The 18,337-nt window shown below is 48.6% G+C and overlaps 1 protein-coding gene and 1 pseudogene across 1 annotated transcript; one reads left to right on the top strand and one right to left on the bottom strand.

The window, feature by feature from the left end:
* Nucleotides 1–5,207: 5,207 nt before the first annotated feature.
* Nucleotides 5,208–6,341, top strand: LOC141026373 (protein STRICTOSIDINE SYNTHASE-LIKE 10-like). The gene has a single exon (XM_073502798.1). It carries the CDS (start codon nt 5,208–5,210, stop codon nt 6,243–6,245), a length of 1,038 nt encoding a protein of 345 aa, XP_073358899.1. The 3' UTR covers nt 6,246–6,341.
* Nucleotides 6,342–12,938: 6,597 nt separating this feature from the next.
* On the bottom strand, nt 12,939–14,930 carry LOC141027966 (protein STRICTOSIDINE SYNTHASE-LIKE 10-like; annotated as a pseudogene).
* Nucleotides 14,931–18,337: the final 3,407 nt, after the last annotated feature.

Raw genomic sequence — 18,337 nt, 5'->3', positions numbered from 1 at the left:
GTACAACTTGCAGTAGTGGCTACCGGACATGGCAATTAACATCCCAATGCATTCATAGTCGACCACCAATATCCTCAATAATCGGAGTGGAGGGTCGATGCAGCAAAAGACTAAGGAAAAGCATCTAGTAACCCTAAGAAAACCAAGAAAGGAAAGAGGATGATTATACTTCCCAACGCATCTAGTACCATCAGATCTGCAATATGGTTACATCATCCAATCCAGTCTCAAGAGATTGACTGATACTTATACAATCAAATGTGATTAGCTCCTCCCTTTGAAAAAAGCAACTAGTGACAAAACTAATAAGTCGGCATTGAACAACACAAAACCAGCAGATACCACACAAAGTGGTTAATGGAGAAGACTTGCTTGTCACTAATTTTTTTATTTTCAGAAGTAGAAAATCTAAACGACAGACAAACAGATTGGTGGGAAATTTGCTGGAGAAGCATTGTTTGTCACATACATGGCTAGAATAATTTGCAGAAGCATTTTTTGAAGCTATATTTACAATTTGCAGCAAGCTTACCACTCCAAGTAGTCACAACTTGCATTTATGCCATTCTCCTTCCCTGGTACACACGCTGTCTTCAAGAGCTGAGTGGGATGAGCCATCGCACATCTCGTTCCAGTAGCAGCCAGGGACCAGATTGTCTCAACTGAAGAAGCAGCATCAAGGGTGAATTCTTTACCTATCTAAAATTCAGAATAAAACAAGTTAATCCCCAGTTCATTACACATGGCAGAAGCAGCCGTATATGAAATTAACTTAACCCAGGAAGGAAACTCAAATCAAATAAATCTAGAAATCTAACTTGAGAATAAATAGAAATCAATCCGTCAGTTCATTACCACATTGCGGAAACAACTTGTGGAATTAACCCACAATAGTGCAAGCTTGGGCGGTCACTAGTCAGTGACATAAAAAGTGAATTTGAAAGTAATTTTTCCGAATTGCTAGTTATGAACAGTATATCATTTATGTAAAGGTAGAGTTAAAGTTTCCAATTTGAAGGCATATCATGGCAGGTGAGTGAAAAGCCGCATGTTAATTACACACCTTCTGAAAACATTTTCATTTTTTGGTTATATATTAGCTGGTGTTGGTCTGAAACAACCATCATTGAGAGTAAAACTATAGTGAGTGCTTTGTCACGTTTGCCGTCTCAACACCGTCAAGTATGTGTGGTACGACTTGCAGGAGTGGCTACCGTACATGCCAATTAACATCCCGACGCATTCCTAGTAGACCACCATACTGCTGAATAATGGGAGTGGAGGGTCCGTGTGCAGCGAAAGACTCAGGAAAAACATCTAGTAAATTTAAGAAAACCTAGAGAGGAAAGATGATGATTATACTTTCAAACGCATCTAGTACCATCAGATCTGCTATGTGGTTACATCAGCCAATCCAGTCTCAAGAGATTGACTGATACTTGCGCAATCACATGTGATTAGCTCCTCCCTTTTGAAAAAGCAACCAGTGCCAAAACTAATAAGTCGGCATTGAACAGCACAAAACCAACTGATACCACATTGGTAGCAAGCAAACTAACAGATTGACATTGCTATGGAGCCAAGCCTCTAGAAATTTCATAAACTACACAAAGTTAACCTGTCTCTCTTGTTCTAGTAGAAATTGAACAAATTAAGATACTACTATAGGTTCTGTGCTTGAACCAAAAAATGTTGCATAGAAATAATAAACATGTAATGTACGTGATGCGTATTCGTCATAAACGTGACGCTCCAGCTTTAAGGCTGTAAAAATGGAAGCAAAACGTGCTCTTTTGTCTGGGCAGTAGGTACAATTGCAAATCAGATCTTGGTGGTAAACTTAAGAAAACCAAACAAGGAGAGAAGATGATTATATTTTCCTTCCTACACATCTAGTCTAGTACCATCAGATGTGCTATATAATCACATCATCCAATCGATCCTCAAGAGACTGAGTGATACTCTTTGGAAAAGCAACCAATACGAAAACTAACAAGTTGGCATTGAACAGCGAAACTTGCCTTGCCAAAGTTTTAGGCATCTATCAGGTATTTATTTTACATCAATATATGGAGCCAGATTTCCTTGTGCTGTCTATGTGTGTTTTTGAAGTGAGAGTGTCCCTATTTGAGGTTAATCAGAAAAGGCATGTCAAGGAATTGAATATTGACCCAATGGTGATGGAAAATCTTGTCTTTGGACACAACAATGTCACGGATATATGATTGATCTTAAAGGTGCAGTTTTCTCTCTATATATGCCACTGGCTCGAGTGACCCTGACACTTGGTAGCAAGCAAGCAAACTAACAGGCTCACATTGCTATCAAGCAAAGCCTCTGATTTATTTATATATAAAATACACAATAATTAACATGTCTCTCTTATATAGTAGAAATTGAACGTGCAGTTGTGTCTGTCCAGTAGGTACAATTGCAACAAAAAAAGATGAGATTTGGGGGTAGAGGCGGGGAAGCTCACCACGTCCACGTCCATGTCCGGAAGGTCCAGATCTGGGGCTGGTGGTTGAGGAGGGGAGGAGGAAGCAGCCATCATCAGTCCACATCTCGGGAGAGGAGGCAAGGGCTGGCGAAGAAGGCTCCTTGGGGTATGACGGCCGCGTCTGGGAGGCCGTCCTGTACTGTACTCCGTCGTCGATGGCCGCCGCTGGTGCGGTGCGGCTAGGGTTCGATGCCAGTGGTGTCTGCGCTCCACGGATGGAAACTCATGAGGGGAGGGGAGGGAAGGGAAGGGCGTTGGGGACAAGCAAATAAAGGATGGACGGGCGAGAGACAAGTTACCTTGGCGAGCAGCGGCGTCCCGAGCCCAAGCGAGCACGGAGTAGCTCCATGCTGGCGTCGCCGGCGAGCAATAAGAGCAGACGGAGGTTGTGCCCGGCGCGTGAGCGATCGAGAGCTCCAGTCCGTATCCCTTAACAGATCTGGGGACGCCTACCGACCTCCTCCTCGCTCGAGGGGTGGGGAGGGGGGGGGGGCGGGCGGCGGCAAGGTCCGAGCCTCTGAGGGAGATGGGGCGTTGGGTGGCGGCGCCAATGTGGTGTTGTGTCTGGGTGTGGGTAGGGGAGCAATGAATGAATCGGTCGGGGGAAGTCGACGTGGATTCGCCGTTTCGGTTTACCCACGTCGGATTGCTTCTTGTTCATTGGAGAATTGTTGCGTCCCACGGATCGATCCCCTGCCAACCTCATCTCAGCCGTCCGTCCGTGTCTACGGTGAGATCTTCTCTTTCTTTCTTGGTACTAGTACTAGTATTAATCAATCGTTTCGTTGGCCTTCCATTAATGATTGGTCAACCTCATCTCTCACTGATCGATTTCTCGCTCATTGGTCAAATTGATCTGCCACGGATTGATCCTTCTTTCTTGTGAACCCATCTCAGCGGAACGTCCAAATCTAATAGTGGCCCTCTCGTTGCTTGTTGCTAATGTGCACACACATCCATCTTCTTCATCCATCCATGCGTAGTACCTGACATCATCCTCGCGCGCACATATGTACTACTACTAGTAGCTAATCAATTCGAATGCATGCATGTATGTCTAACTGTGTACGAACGACGTGCTCCCCACGAACAGCGGTGTCTCAACTACCTTGTGCAACTTGTCGAGTGCAGGGAGAAGGCAGAGGCGGAGATGGCCGCTCGAGTGCGGATCTGCAGCTGCCACCATGCGTCTGTCATCTCGCTTGCATCTTCAGCGACCGTTGTCCACCACCCCTCTGTGCCTCCTCTCTTCTGGGGAGTCGTGGTCGCTGGGGCGCCACCGTCACTTGGGGTGGAAGAGGCATCGGCGGCAACGTGTGGGAGCATGAAGCGGGAGGATGCGGCTAGGGATTGTGAATAGTATCGCAACTTGTTTGGGTGTTCTCTTTTGGGGTGGAGGAGGCCACGGTTTGCTGCTCACTCATTTGTCCACCGCGACAACACACAAATAGCCCCCCTCAAAAATCGATCACGGTCGTCCATGCAAAAACTGGCGGAGAGAGAGAGAGAGAGAGAGAGAGAGAGAGAGAGCAACCTGGTTCGGCCTAGGCCTGACCTAGGGCTCACATCTCTCTTACGAGGCCGCACTTCGGGCGCAAGAGCGGGAGTGGACCGAAATAATTGAACTCATTTGGTCTATGAACGGGAGACGGTGGGGCGCTCCTGGCGGCGCCTACTCGGGGCAACGAGGCGGTCCTAGCGGCGGTGAGGTGGTCGTGATGGCAGCAAGGCATTCTCTACGGACAGTGGCGCAACGATCTCTATTGGCATCTCGGTCGTCTGCAAGGACACTTAGCTCCTCCATCGTCATGAATTCGGACCACTCCGGTCGTCGTGGTGGAGGAAGAACCGGTCGCGGCCGCACCCTAGCCTTCCCTCTCTCTCCAAGCTCCTATAGGCTATAGCAACCATGACGCCGGTCCTCCTCCAGCGGCAGGACGGTGGATCTCTTCTAATGAGGCCATTCTGCGGAGCACCGCCACATGGCGGAAAGCGTCGATGATGTCTAGTGGCGGGGATGCGTGCACCATGAGGCGGCGCCGGGTTTTAGATCCATGCATAACGGTCGAGTCAGGATGACGTCGTAGCTAGCTATACACTGTTGAAGACTTTTTCTTTTGAAACGAAACTGTTGAAGATGAGATCTTTACAATAGATGGATCGATTGATCCGTAGAGTACAGGCAGGAGCTAGCTGCACGTAGGAACCAGATGTGACATGCATAGTCTTATATATCTCTGACTCGTTGGATGTGAAATGAGGCTTCCTTTCATGTGAAAAAAAATAAAAATAAAAAACAAACGATACACGTAGGTAGGCACGTCGCGACGCAAGTGGATCCTCCTTGCAAGTTCAAAGCAAAATACAAGTACGCGATGCCATACGTACGACGACGCGATGCCGGCGGGAAACACGTACGTACGTATCTGTTTTCCTTGTACCCGGCCGGACTCGGTTGCCGATTCGAATCCAACTCGACTCCACTCGATTGCCTCCGTCCGTCTCGGCGTACGTGTGGATCATGCATGGGCCGACTCGGACCTGTAGCTGTCCATGAGAGTACATATAATAGGACATCTAGACACCTCCCTTCAATCCATCAAACCAAACAACATCCAGCAGATCGACACACACGGTACAACCAACCTCCATCGAACAGCCGACGTGATCGATCGACAAGCTTAAGGTAGCCGGCCAGCCAGCCAACATGGGGTGCAGCATGAGCCGCCTCCTCAAGGCCACCGTCGCACTGGTCATACTCGTCCTTCTCTTCATGCCCGGGGCCATGGCAGCCGCCGCCGCAAGCTTCGACGCCTCCCGGGCACAGCAGCTGCCCCTGCCGCCCGGAGAAGTGCACGGGCCAGAGAGCGTCGCCTTCGACGCTCAGGGCCGAGGCCCCTACAGCGGCGTCTCCGACGGCCGCATCCTGAGGTGGAACGGGCCCAAGCTCGGCTGGACAACATACGCCTACGGACCAGGCTACGACAGCGAAACGTGCACGACATCCAGGTTTGGCACGGAGGCGGACATAGAGAGCCGCTGCGGCCGCCCGCTTGGTCTGCGCTTCAACCAGAAAACGGGTGACCTCTACGTGGCCGATGCGTACAAAGGGCTTATGCGTGTGCCGCCCGGCGGCGGGAAAGCCACCGTGTTGGTCGACCAGATTGATGGCATGCCGCTGCGCTTCACCAACGGGGTTGACGTCGATCAAGTCACCGGTCAAGTCTACTTCACCCACAGTTCAATGAACTACGACAGGTCAGAACACGAGATGGTCACCAAGACGGGGGACTCCACGGGCCGCCTCATGATGTATGATCCACGAACATCGGACGCCACCGTGCTCCAACCAAGGATGACATACCCGAACGGCGTCGCGCTCAGCGCCGACCGCACGCACCTCGTGGTCGCATCTACTGGCCCGTGCAAGCTGCTGAGGCACTGGATCAAAGGGGTTGACACGGGCAAGTCCGAGCCTTTTGCCGACCTGCCGGGCTACCCAGATAACGTCAGGCCCGATAGGAAAGGAGGTTACTGGGTGGCGTTGCACCGTGAGAGAAATGAGTTGCCCTTTGGTCGTGATAGCCATCTTCTTGCTGTGAGGGTCGCTGCTGACGGGAAGATAGTCGAGGAGATGAGAGGGCCAAAAAAAGTCAGGCCAACCGAGATCATGGAAAGAGATGACGGCAAGCTATACTTGGGCTCGGTGGAGCTTCCTTATGTCGGCGTAGTAAAAAGGAAGTAGAGAAGTAGAGTATAGTAGATATAGGATGAATTTAGTTTCTTATTATTCTTGTGGCTAAATGTAATGCTCCAGTTTCTTTTTTATCAGGCAAACTATTGTGATCCATATTTTTATTAGCAAACCATCTGTTCTTTACTTTGCTTTAATGTCAGACAAGTCGCTGATGGCGCTTACTGCTATGCGCTAGAGAGATGCAAACTTGAAGAGACGGATGTAGGGCGTGTCGACGGAGCCGATCCACATATACCCGTTCCGCTCCACCACCTCACTCACCGTGGAGTCGTTGAACTCGCGCAGCGCCACAGCCACCGAGCCGTTATTGGCATCTCCATTGGCGACGACCTAACGGCGCTCATGGAGTTCGCCGTGGTACCGTTCTATTCCCAGTGCTTTTCTCGGTTCAAGCCCGCCCAGGCCAGTACCCATCCCTGGTCGCCTCTGTCAGGGCGCACGTTGTCCGGGTACCACAGTAGCTCGGCAAGCACCTCTGTTTCCCCCATCGTGGGTCCGTGCAGGCAGTGACGAAGCAGCCTTCATGACAATGTCTTGGCGACAACGAGATGCATCCTGTCGGCATGGGACTCATCCAACAATTTGTGGAGCACTGATCCAACAATTTGTGCTTGTGCATGGGACTCATCCGTATCTATGATGGGCCTAGTAGCAAGGGAGGTTGGAGAGCAGCGTAACGTCGACGTCCAAGACCCACGCTCCAGAAGCGATGATGACTCCATCACCATGCCGGCCGGCGGTGACACGGCCGGGCGTCTGCATTGACCCCCCGTTTCGGCTCCCGTGGCGTTGGCAGGCAGGACCGCCGCGATCAAGGACAGGCACCAGGAACGATGTGCAACCGCCTTTCCATCCGCGTCCGTGCCAAGGTGGCCGTGGCAACAGGCGGAAGGCGCCGGCACGGTAGGGTGGATCGGGAGTCTGGACACTGGACGCGCCGGCATCCAAAGCTGCTTTGTTGGCGCCTCTGGCTTGACGGACTCCACGTGATGGGCCGGCGAGGAGAGCAGGAGCTCGCTCGGTCACTTTGCCGCCCTGCGGGACGCCACGACGAGACGCCGCAACCGAGGGATGAGGTGGCGCTCTGTTCTGTGGCCCACTGTGAGTGTCAGCACCAGCTCGCCCAATCCCATCATTGTTGCTCTTCTGTGTGGTCTGTGGTGCCGCCAGCGTGAAGGCAGGCCCGAGCAAGCATTAGCCAACCAAACAGTTGTCTGAAAATAAACCAGCCAACGATATTTTATCTTACGGATCCATGACACAGAATACCAAAGAGAAGAGAATATCAACATCTACTGGAGTTCTGCACCATGGGGACAGCTCATTCTCCAAGCAATTCTGAGGAGTTCGCCCCGATGCCGATCCAGCAAAAGAATGCAACGATGGAGAAGCACAGATTGGGTGTCTTCTCAAAGCACCTTCCACCGATGAAGATAACCGCTGAGCTTCGCAAGGATGCTGTGAATGTTTCTCCAAGTATGCCTTTGAAAACAAAAGTAATTTCTTAGAGCATCTAAAACTGCGAGTAGCTAATCCGGCCCTTCTCAAACGTTCGCGGGCGCGTTCATGGGCCATGACCGGTCACCCTTCACTTTGCTGCCTCTGCAGCAGTCTCCTTCATATCCGAACCCCAATATCCATGCAATCCATGCAATGTAAAACATAAAACTATTTAGATCAACACACTAGCAACAAACAGATATAGTTCCGACATCAATCGATAGTAGCAGCCAACGGACAACCAAAATAACAAGTCTTTTTCGCCAGACAATATGAATTAAACGTAAAAAATTAGATGAAATAGAGAGATGGAGCAGGATGGAGGAAGTCACCATTTCCACGCAGGCCCTTCCCTTTGTGGTAGCCCGTATGGCTGTACCCCTCCGTGCAGGGCTCGGCGGCCGGAGGGGCATCGTCGTGGGAGCTGGAGCCATCAGTGAGCCGAGTCATCAGAGGAGGAGATGTTGACGGTCATCCTCTGGACCGTGCGGTCCTACGCCTTGGCTAGCCAGGGCGCCTTCGCCTTGGCTGCCACTTCCGTCCTAGCACGCTCTTATTGCTCGACGACGAGCCCATGCGCTTTAGATTTTTTGCGACGGAGCTTCCGCGCGTTCGTCTCTTCCATTGTGAGGGTGTGTCGGAAGACCATCGCGAGGATCTGGAACTCCGGATCCACCGGTGCACGCGTGTATGCCCTGCGGGCGGCCATCGTCGCCCGTGTTCTTCATAGAAAAGTCTTACATTGTCTTTTTTATGTATGTTAGAATCAGTTCATGACAGTCTTATTTTATTTCACATTCCGACTGTGAAACTCTGAAATTTTGTACATAAGCTATGTTCAATTGAGGACATGGTGGTTACTGAAAAGAATAATTGCCTTAACTTTGCTAATCAAAATCCTAAAATTTATTTTCTTGCCAATTTGGAATTAGAGGATTTGGAGTTGGGAGCTTTTACTCGACCTTGTAGCAAATCTGGTAACAACAAGTCAGGGGCAATGTCGATTCTGTTGTTAAACCAGACTATACTAATAATTCCAGGCCTTGTAGCCTTTCACGCCCATTTAAAGTTTCATGATAGGAATCTTTGGGAATATTAGAGGTCTTGGGAAAAATGGCAAATTACAGTGCCTTTCTGACTTAATCTACATATATAAACATGATTTTATTGGATTCTAGGAGACTAAAGAGATCAATTTTCTGAGGCTTTCCTTAGAGCTATTGGTGGCAATATTAACTTCTCTTGGCACATGATGCCTTCTATTAATACCACTGGTGGTATCTTGTTAGGAGTAAATGACGATTTATTTGAGTGCATTGGGTGTATTACTAAAACTTATTTTCTAATTGCCATTATTAAGAATAGGGAAGATGGTTTTTGCTGGCATCTAGTCACTGTTTATGGCACAACTTATGCTGAATTATAAATGGATTTTATTGTTGAATTGCATGAGGTTATGGGCCTTTTGACTTATCTTGTCCTTTTTGGAGGGGTTTTCATCTGGTTACGGAAGCTAGATATAAGTATAGTGGCAATATCAATGCTAGCTTGGCATTTTCGTTTAAGGATTGGATTAACAAATGGGCATTAATGAAAACAAACTGGCTAATAGAAATTATACTTGGTGTAACAATCAATCAAAATCCTATTTTTGATGCAATTGATAGAGTTTTCCCTTCTGCTTGTTGGGATGCTCACTTTCCTTTGACCACATTGTATGCCATACTGTGAGTTGGTAGTGACCATGTTCCACTCCTTCTTGATTCTGGTGGTACCAAAAATAATTTGACCAGACCTTTCAGATTTGACAAATGGTGGTTGTCTCACCCTGATTTTCATAACCTGGTGGAGGATATTTGGTCTACTTCCTCCCCTTTTACCATTGCTATTGACACTTGGCAGTTTAAAACAAAACTTTTTAGATAAACATGAAACACTAGGAGCATCAATATTGATACTGCTATTAAGAAAAAAAATGGTCTTCTATTGGAATTTGACATTTTTAGATGTTTTCCTGAGAAGAATTTGGTTCCTGATGTGGATTATCGGAGAATGAAAGATATACATAATGAGTTGAAAGACTTTTGGAAGAAGGAACAAACTGCCACGTGGCAAAGATCTAGGACTAGAAAAATTTTAGGAGACAAAAACACTCCTTTCTTTCATGCTTTAGCTCACCAAAGGATGAGGAAACCCATTTTCAAAATATCTCACTAAAGCCATAAAATCCTCTCTAATAATGTCCTAGAAAATTGGTTTTCCCGACTTTAATTCCCAAGAAGCATGATGCTAAATATATGAAATAGTTTAGGACAATAAGATTGAGTAACTACTATATGAATTTTTTTAGTAAAATGCTATGACTAATAGGGTTTCTCCTATTAGGGATGGACTTTTGCCTTCTTGTCAATTTGCTTTGTCAAGGGGAGATATATTTTGGAGTGTGTTGTGAATGCTCATGAAACTATCCATGAACTTCACCAATCTAAACATTCTGGGGTTATCCTCAAATTAGATTATGAGAAGGCCTATAAGAGATTTAACTGAGATTTCCTTGTGGAAATGCTTTCCTCTAGGGTTTTGGTAATAAATGGATTAGTTTGGTTATGGGCACTATCCGGAATTGTTCCTTCTATGTCAAATTAAATGATATAAATGGTTCTCTTTTTGTTAGTTGTAAGGTTCTAAAACAAGGGGATCCCCCTTCTCCTATTTTATTTAACTGGGTTGCTGATGTTTTATGTAAAATGTTGATCAAAGCTTTTCAAGAAAGAATTATTGCCGCACTCTCCCTAATGTTGTTCTAGGTAGGATCATCAGCCTGCAATATGCTGATGAGACCCTCTATTCTTGCATCCTAGTTTGGATAATGCTAGAAATATTAATTTGTTTTTTTTTCATATTTTGACAATTTGTCTTGTATGAAAATTAACTTCAACAAGTGTGACCTGCTAACAAGATAAGCAACACCTACACACAAACAAAATAAAAACCTTGTGACAACTTGGAAAGGGGGTTTTCAATCCCCTCGTCTTGCTAGTTGGAAGATTAAAAGCAAATAGTGGATAGATAATGGTACAGTGGAAAAACAAAATAATAAAAGTAAATAACAGATCAATGTGTATACACAAGTATTAAAGGAGAATGGTCCCTGGGGCCATAGGTTCGCTAGTGGCATCTCTCTCGTAAGTAGATAATGACAGTATGATAGACACCAAAGGGAATAATAAAAGTAGATAGTGGCATCTTTCTCCTATTTCGATGATATGTATGTTGTGATTCCCTTAGTGGTGTTATGTGAATGTCGACTACATGACACTTCACCATCTTTGGGCCTAAGGGAATGCATTGTGGAGTAGTTATTAGATGATGGGTTGCTAGAGTGACAGAAGCTTGAACCCTAGTTTATGTGCTATTCCGTACAGGGCTGATTTTGATCCACATGTTTAATGCTATGGTTAGATCCTATCTTAATTCTTTTTTCGTAGTTGCGGATGCTTGCGAGATGGGTTAATGATAAGTGGGTGGCTTGTTCAAGTAAGAACAACACCCAAACACCGGTCCACCCACATCTCGAATTATCAAAGTAGCGAACGCGAATCAAACCAACATGATGAACGTGACTAGATGAAATTCCCGTGTGTCCTCGAGAACATTTTACTTATTATCAGAGACCGTTTCGGCCTGCCCTTTGCTACAAAAAGGATTGGGCTACCTTGCTGCACTTATTGTTACTATTGTTACTTGTTACAAATTATCTTGCTATAAAACTACCTATTACCGATAATTTCAGTGCTTGCAGAAATTACCTTGCTGAAAACCACTTGTCATTTCCTTCTGCTCCTCGTTGGATTCGACACACTTACTTATCGAAAGGACTACGATTGATCTCCTATACTTGTGGGTCATGAAGGGCCCACTGCCTGTTGATGATAGTTTTCCAGATGAGCAATTAGCTATCGTAAATGCTTCTTCTAGTGATAATCCTTGCTATGCAGATTATGCTAGTTTCATTCTTGCTGAATATATACCATCTAATTACACATATCAACAAGAGAAAAAGTTATTCTTTGATTTAATACATTACTTCTGGGATGACTCACATCTATATAAAGAAGGAGTAGATGGTGCTACTAGACGTTGTGTACCTGAGCATGAGCAAGAACATCTCATAAAGAAGTGTCACTCTGATGCGTATGGAGGACACCGTGTTGGAGATAGAACCGCACATAAGGTATTGCAATCTAGTTTTTATTGGCCTGCTCTCTTCAACGATACACATAAGTTTGTACTTTCTTGCGACGAATGTCAAAGAATTGGTAATATCTGTAGACGTCAGGAAATGCCTATGAATTATTTACTTGTTATTGAACTATTTGATATTGCGTGCTTTGATTATATGGGACATTTTCTTTCCTTGAACAGTTATACTTATATTATGGTCGTTGTTGATTACGTAGCTAAGTGGTTAGAAGTTATTCCAACTAGTAGTGTTGATCACAACACTTCTATTAAAATACTTAAAGAAGTTATTTTCCCGCGTTTGGAGTCCCTAGATATTTAATAACTGATGGTGTTTCACACTTTATTCATGGTGCATTTTATAAAACCATAGCCAAATATGATGTCGGCCAAAAATCTTTCGGCAATTGTCGTGTGTATAGCATCGTTGCTCATGTATAACCAATGTAATTTACAACTCGCTAGTAGAGTAGTAGTACATGCATTTTTCTTTCTCTGGTCATTCTATTATTAAGCTAATCATATGGTTGTGCATGCCTGTAACGAATTTGTGAGGAAGAAGAGGAGGTGTTGCGAGAGGCAGCACCAACACTACTCGCTTCGGAGCGGAAGGTGGGCATGGATTTTTAGAAGAGCTCTAGTGAATTCACGCGCATTGACAACTCGCTCGTACTAGGAGTAGTGCATGCAGATGCAGGCATTCACAACCAGACAAGTAGCTAATCATATGGTTGTGCATGCCTGTAGCGAGGGAGTGCTGACCGGTGACACTACCGGGCGGCTAATGATGTGCAACCCGCGGACCGGCAATGTCACCGTGCTCAGGTCGGGCCTGGCCTTCCCCAACGGCATGGCTGTGACTCTGTGAGCGCCGACAGGACGCACCTCGTTGTCGCCAAGACATTGTCATGCAGGCTGCTTCGTCACTGGCTGCACGCACCCACGGCGGGGGAAACGGAGGTGCTTGCCGAGCTGCCGCGGTACCCGGACAACGTGCACCCCGACAGAGGAGACCAGGGATGGGTACTGGGTGGGCTTGAACCGAAAAAAGCAGTGGGAATAGAACGGTACCATGGCGAACTCCATGAGGGCCGTCAGGGTTGTCGTCACCGGAGATGTCAAGAACGGCAGGGTGGCCGTGGCGCTGCGGGGTTCAGCGACTCCACGGTGAGCGAGGTGGTGGAGGGGAACGGGTTGCTGTGGATCGGCTCCGTTGACACGCCCTACGTCCGTCTCTTCAAGTTTGCATCTCTCTAGCGCATAGGAGTAAGCGTCATCGGTTACTCGGCTGACATTAAACTGAAGCAAAAAACAAATGGTTTGCTAATAAAAATATGGATAAAATAGTTTGCCTGATAAAAAAGAAACTGGAGCATTACATATAGCCGCAAGAATAATAAGAAACTAAATCCATCCTATATCTTCAAGTTTGCATCTCTCTAGCGCATGGCAGTAAACGACATCAGTATCATGCCGGACATTAAAATGAAGCAAAAAACAAATGGTCTGATCATAAAAATAAGGATTACAATAGTTTGCCTGATACAAAAAGAAACTGGAGCATTACATTTAGCGGCAAGAATAATAAAAAACTAAAAGCCCTCCTATACATACTATTCTCTACTTCTCTCTACTTCCTTTTTACTACGCCGACATAAGGAAGCTCCACCGAACCCAGGTAGAGTTTGCCGTCATCTCTTTCCATGATCTCGGTTGGCCTGACTTTTTTTGACCCTCTCATCTGCTCGACTATCTTCCCATCGGCCCCGACCCTGACACCAAGAAGATGGCTATCACGGCCAAAAGGCAACTCATTCTTCTCACGGTGCAACGCCACCCAATAACCTCCTTTCCTGTCGGGCCTGACATTATCTGGGTAGCCCGGCAGGTGGGCAAATGGCTCGGACTTGCCCGCGTCGACCCCTCTTATCCAGTGCCTCAGCAGCTTGCATGGGCCGGTAGATGCGACCACGAGGTGCGTGCGGTCGGTGCTGAGCGAGACACCGTTCGGGTATGTCATCCTAGGTTGGAGCATGATGATGTCCGATGTTCGTGGATCATACATCATGAGGCGGCCCGTGGAGTCCCCCTTCTTGGTGACCATCTCGTGTTCAGACCTGTCGTAGTTCATCGAGCTGTGAGTGAAGTAGACTTGACCGGTGACTTGATCGACGTCAACCCCGTTGGTGAAGCGCAACGGCATGCCATCAATCTGGTCGGCCAACACGGTGGCCTCCCCACCGCCGGGCGGCACACGCATAAGCCCTTTGTACGCATCGGCCACGTAGAGGTCGCCCGTTTTCTCGTTGAAGCGCAGGCCAAGCGGGCGGCCGCAGCGGCTCTCTATGTCCGCCTCCGTGCCAAACCTGGATGTCGTGCACGTTTCGCTGTCGTAGCCTGGTCCGTAGGCCTATGTTGTCCAGCCGAGCTTGGGCCCATTCCACCTCAGGATACGGCCGTCGGATACGCTGTACGGGCCTCGGCCCTGAGCGTCGAAGGCGACGCTCTCCGGCCCGTGCACTTTTCCGTGCGGCAGGGGCAGCTGCTGTGTCCGGGAGGCGTCGAAGCTTGCGGCGGCGGCTGCCATGGCCCCGGGCATGAAGAGAAGGACGAGTATGACGAGAGCGACGGTGGCCTTGAGGAGGCGGCTCATGCCGCAGCCCATGTTGGCGGCTACCCTCCTCGCTGGCTGGCTACCTTAATCTTGGGGAAACGTTTATACCCGGCGCGCCGGCCGAACATTGGGCCGGTCGTGCGCGGGACGTTCGATTGGGAGTCATCATGTGGCCAGAACAGACCGTGACCCCACCTTATCCCTTCGCTATGGTTGCCTTCTTCTTCCGCTCTCTCGCTCCCCAGCTGCTCCCCCGTCGTCCGAGCGCGCCCCGCGGCTCCGGTCGACTATGCGCCGGCGAGCTGCTACCAGAGGTGGCCGGAGATACGAGGCGGATCGCGCGCCGGCGAGATCCACACCTCCTCCCTCCACGCGGCTCCCATCGCTAACCTCTCCCCATCTTCTCCGCTAACCCCGCGCCGTCCAAACCACGGCTGCTGCCGAGAATGCCATGGACGACCTCCGCACCTCCTCCCTCCCCCCATCCACCCACTCCCCCCCCCCCTCTTCTAGATCTGCGGCGGCGATCACACGGTCGTCGGCGTCACACATCTACCTGCAGGCGAGGCATTACAGAACCTGCCGCAGACCCCCATGTGTTGCAACCGCTAAAAAAAGCTTCAAACTCTATATGAAAAGCTTCAACCGTATATACAGAAAGCTGCAAACCTTCAGTGCTATCGAGGGAAGCTACAACCGTCTACGGAAAATGCTACAACCTTTGACGAAAAAAGCTTCAACTTGACGATAGAGGAAGCTTTCACCCAGGCGCTGCTCAAAACGAAAAAAGTTTCAATCGTTTACAGAAAAGCTTCTACCGTAGAGGAAAAAGCTTCAACCTTCGAGAGAGAAAGCTACAACCAAACTCTGCACAATCAGCGAAGTTGCAACCGTTCGACAGAGAAAGCTTTTGAAATCGTATGTGCAAAAAAAGTTTCAATCGTTTACAGAAAAAGCTTCTACCACCGATGACGGGATTTGCTACAACCAATGGGGGCCATCCCACGGCGGTGGTGACCACGGCCTGACGGTGGTGCCCACGGCCCGACGCTGGTGCTGCAACCAATTTGTTTTTTTGCTACAACCAACCTTTTTTTTTGCTACTAATGTCTTCGGATTTTGCTGGAAACAACCCAGTTTTTTTGCTACTGGCGTCTTGACTTTGCTGTAACCGGTGTCTGGTTTTGCTTCCATCGTATCATGTTTTTGCTGGAACCAGTGTTTTCATGTTTTTGGTTCCACCCTGTGCGAGTTTTTTGCTGGAACCGATGCCTCATTTTCTTTTTTTTGTTTCCATGGTGTGTTTGATTTGCTGGAATCGGCACTGGTTTTTGCTACCACCACTTTTTTGGTTGTAAGCGACGCGACTATGCCATTTTTGATGCTGCAACCGGCGACGAGGATGGCCGGCTGCATCGGAGTTGTGCCGCCGCACCGGAGCTACGGTCGTCGCCATGGGGAGCTGCAACCGCGGGAGCAGGCCGCTGCATGCACGAAGACGGCGACGGCGACCGACAGCGACGACGGCGACCGACAACGAGGGCAGCGACGGCGACCTACAGCGACAGGCGACGAGGGCAGCGACGGCGACCGGACGACCGGCGACGAGGGCAGCGACGGCCGGAGAACGTGCGGGCGGTTCTTCAAGGTCAGGCGCGTCCTGCGGTGTTGGTTTGACGAAGAAGCGGGCGAGAGGTGAACGAAGACGAAGATTAGATCGTAATCGAACGGTTATTAGTAGGCCTATCGGACGGCTGCGGGCCGACCAGCCCAACGGTTGGGCCGGTGCACCGGCGCAGATCGCTGCCCTTAATCTTGTGGATCGATCGGTACGTACATACGTAGTTGCTCGGTCGATCTTCTGGTGGATCTGGATATGGTTTGATTTGATGGATTCAAGGGAGGTGGCTAGCTACAGGTCCTATTATATGTACGTACTTTCATGGAAAGCTGGTACAGGTCCGAGTCGGCCCATGGTTCAGAGTCACGTACGTAGGGCGAGTCTGACGGAGGCAATCCAATCGGAGACGGATTCGTAGGATTTTAAGGAGAACCGAGCCCGGCCGGGTACGTACGCTCATCTCTACTGGTTTCACGTGGTGGGGCTGTGCAGCGCGCCCGGGAACTCCGTGTCGATCGTCACCTTGGAGCGGGACGTCTCTCTCTCTTCCTCCCCCGTATATCCAGGCTAGGCCAATCTTCTTCTCTTTTTCTTTTCCTTTTCTTTTTTGAGAATTAGGCCGAGCTCCGACCCAATCAAATTAATTTTGGGACTCGCCTGACCTGTTCGCCGCCGGCCTGGAATCGCAAGTTCATCGCGGCCGCGATTTCGGGACTCGGCCGCCGTGGTCTTTCTCGCCCCACAAGACGACATGATCTCCTCCTCCTCCTCCTCCTCAAGCTGCACTACGCCGGATCAGACGAGCTCCGACCACCCTTTTCTTCTTCTTTGCAGACAACAACAAGAATCCTCCCACCAGAGCCAGAGGGAGGGAACCTTCACCTACGACCTGGCCGCTGCCATCCGCCAACGACCTCCTACCCTCAGGCCTCATGTATCTTCCTCGACGGACTTCTTCCAAGACAAGACGCCAGAGAGCTACAAGAGCAGGGTGAGTTGTACACCATCTCCCGTACCGAACTGTGAGAGATTCAGTCAGCACATATGGTCCCCGTCAACGGAGCACTCACCGGCGACGACTAATCGACGGGTGAGGAGCCAGGAGCCAAACCACCTCCTCACAAGGAGAAGGAGAGCATCGCCTCTCGCCAGCCGTCGCCCAAGTCATAAGTCACACGCGCACCCCGCACGCGGACGAATGCCTACCTCTGGTATATATAGAGATAGTCTTGGAAGGCATGGTGAAGAGAAGTAGAAGGCCGTGGTGCCGCGGATCGGTGAGCTGGCGCAAGCTGAACCCTCCTTGACTAGTTGGTGGGCATCACCAGGCATGCATTTATTTCTTTAGAGGCTTTGGTTTCTCACGGGAACGAGAAGCAGCATGCCATGCCATGCCTGCTTACTAGATTGGGATTGGTTGGCGCTCTTGCGGCTGCACTCTATTTTGCTAGCCCATTACTGCAGGTTGATAACTAAATAAAATAAATAAATAAAGGCTAGTGACTAAGACGATTTTGCCAACAATTTGAGTGGTTCTTTCTTCGGTACGATACTTCATTTCTTCGGCTCGTCGCCCGCCAAATTGCAAATTTTACACCTGTGTTCATGGTTTGGACATAAACTAGACTGATGCAATTAATAAAGACTACTTCCCCAATACCTCTTGGTGCAGAGTAATCTACTTCCATCCACAAAAGCACACACAATCAGATTTGCCCGCTGGTGATGTTCATGTTATTAGTCTGACTTGAAATATTATAGCCATCTCGATTGAACCAACTAGGTGCAGATAGAGCCCATGATTCCGGAGTTCCCATTTGAGAGATTCATTCACACAATATGTAACCGGAAAGCAGCAACAACAGCTATTCAAACCCTTTCCTCAAGATTTCATTGCATTTCAAACCCATTTCATCTATGCTTGGTTGGGGACAACACATACATAAATAAAGACAAGGATATTTGAATTTCCTCCACCACTTGGGCAACACAACCAGCCAGCCGACCAAGAGAGCAGCAGCAAACAGCCAAGACATTTTGTTTTATGTATTGTATGTACACACAACAACATCACCACCCATATCAACAATTAGCACTTCGCTA

Source organism: Aegilops tauschii, chromosome 7 (genome assembly GCF_002575655.3).
Source record: "Aegilops tauschii subsp. strangulata cultivar AL8/78 chromosome 7, Aet v6.0, whole genome shotgun sequence".
In the NCBI taxonomy this organism is placed as follows: domain Eukaryota; kingdom Viridiplantae; phylum Streptophyta; class Magnoliopsida; order Poales; family Poaceae; genus Aegilops; species Aegilops tauschii.
This window is presented reverse-complemented; position numbering and strand designations above follow the sequence as displayed.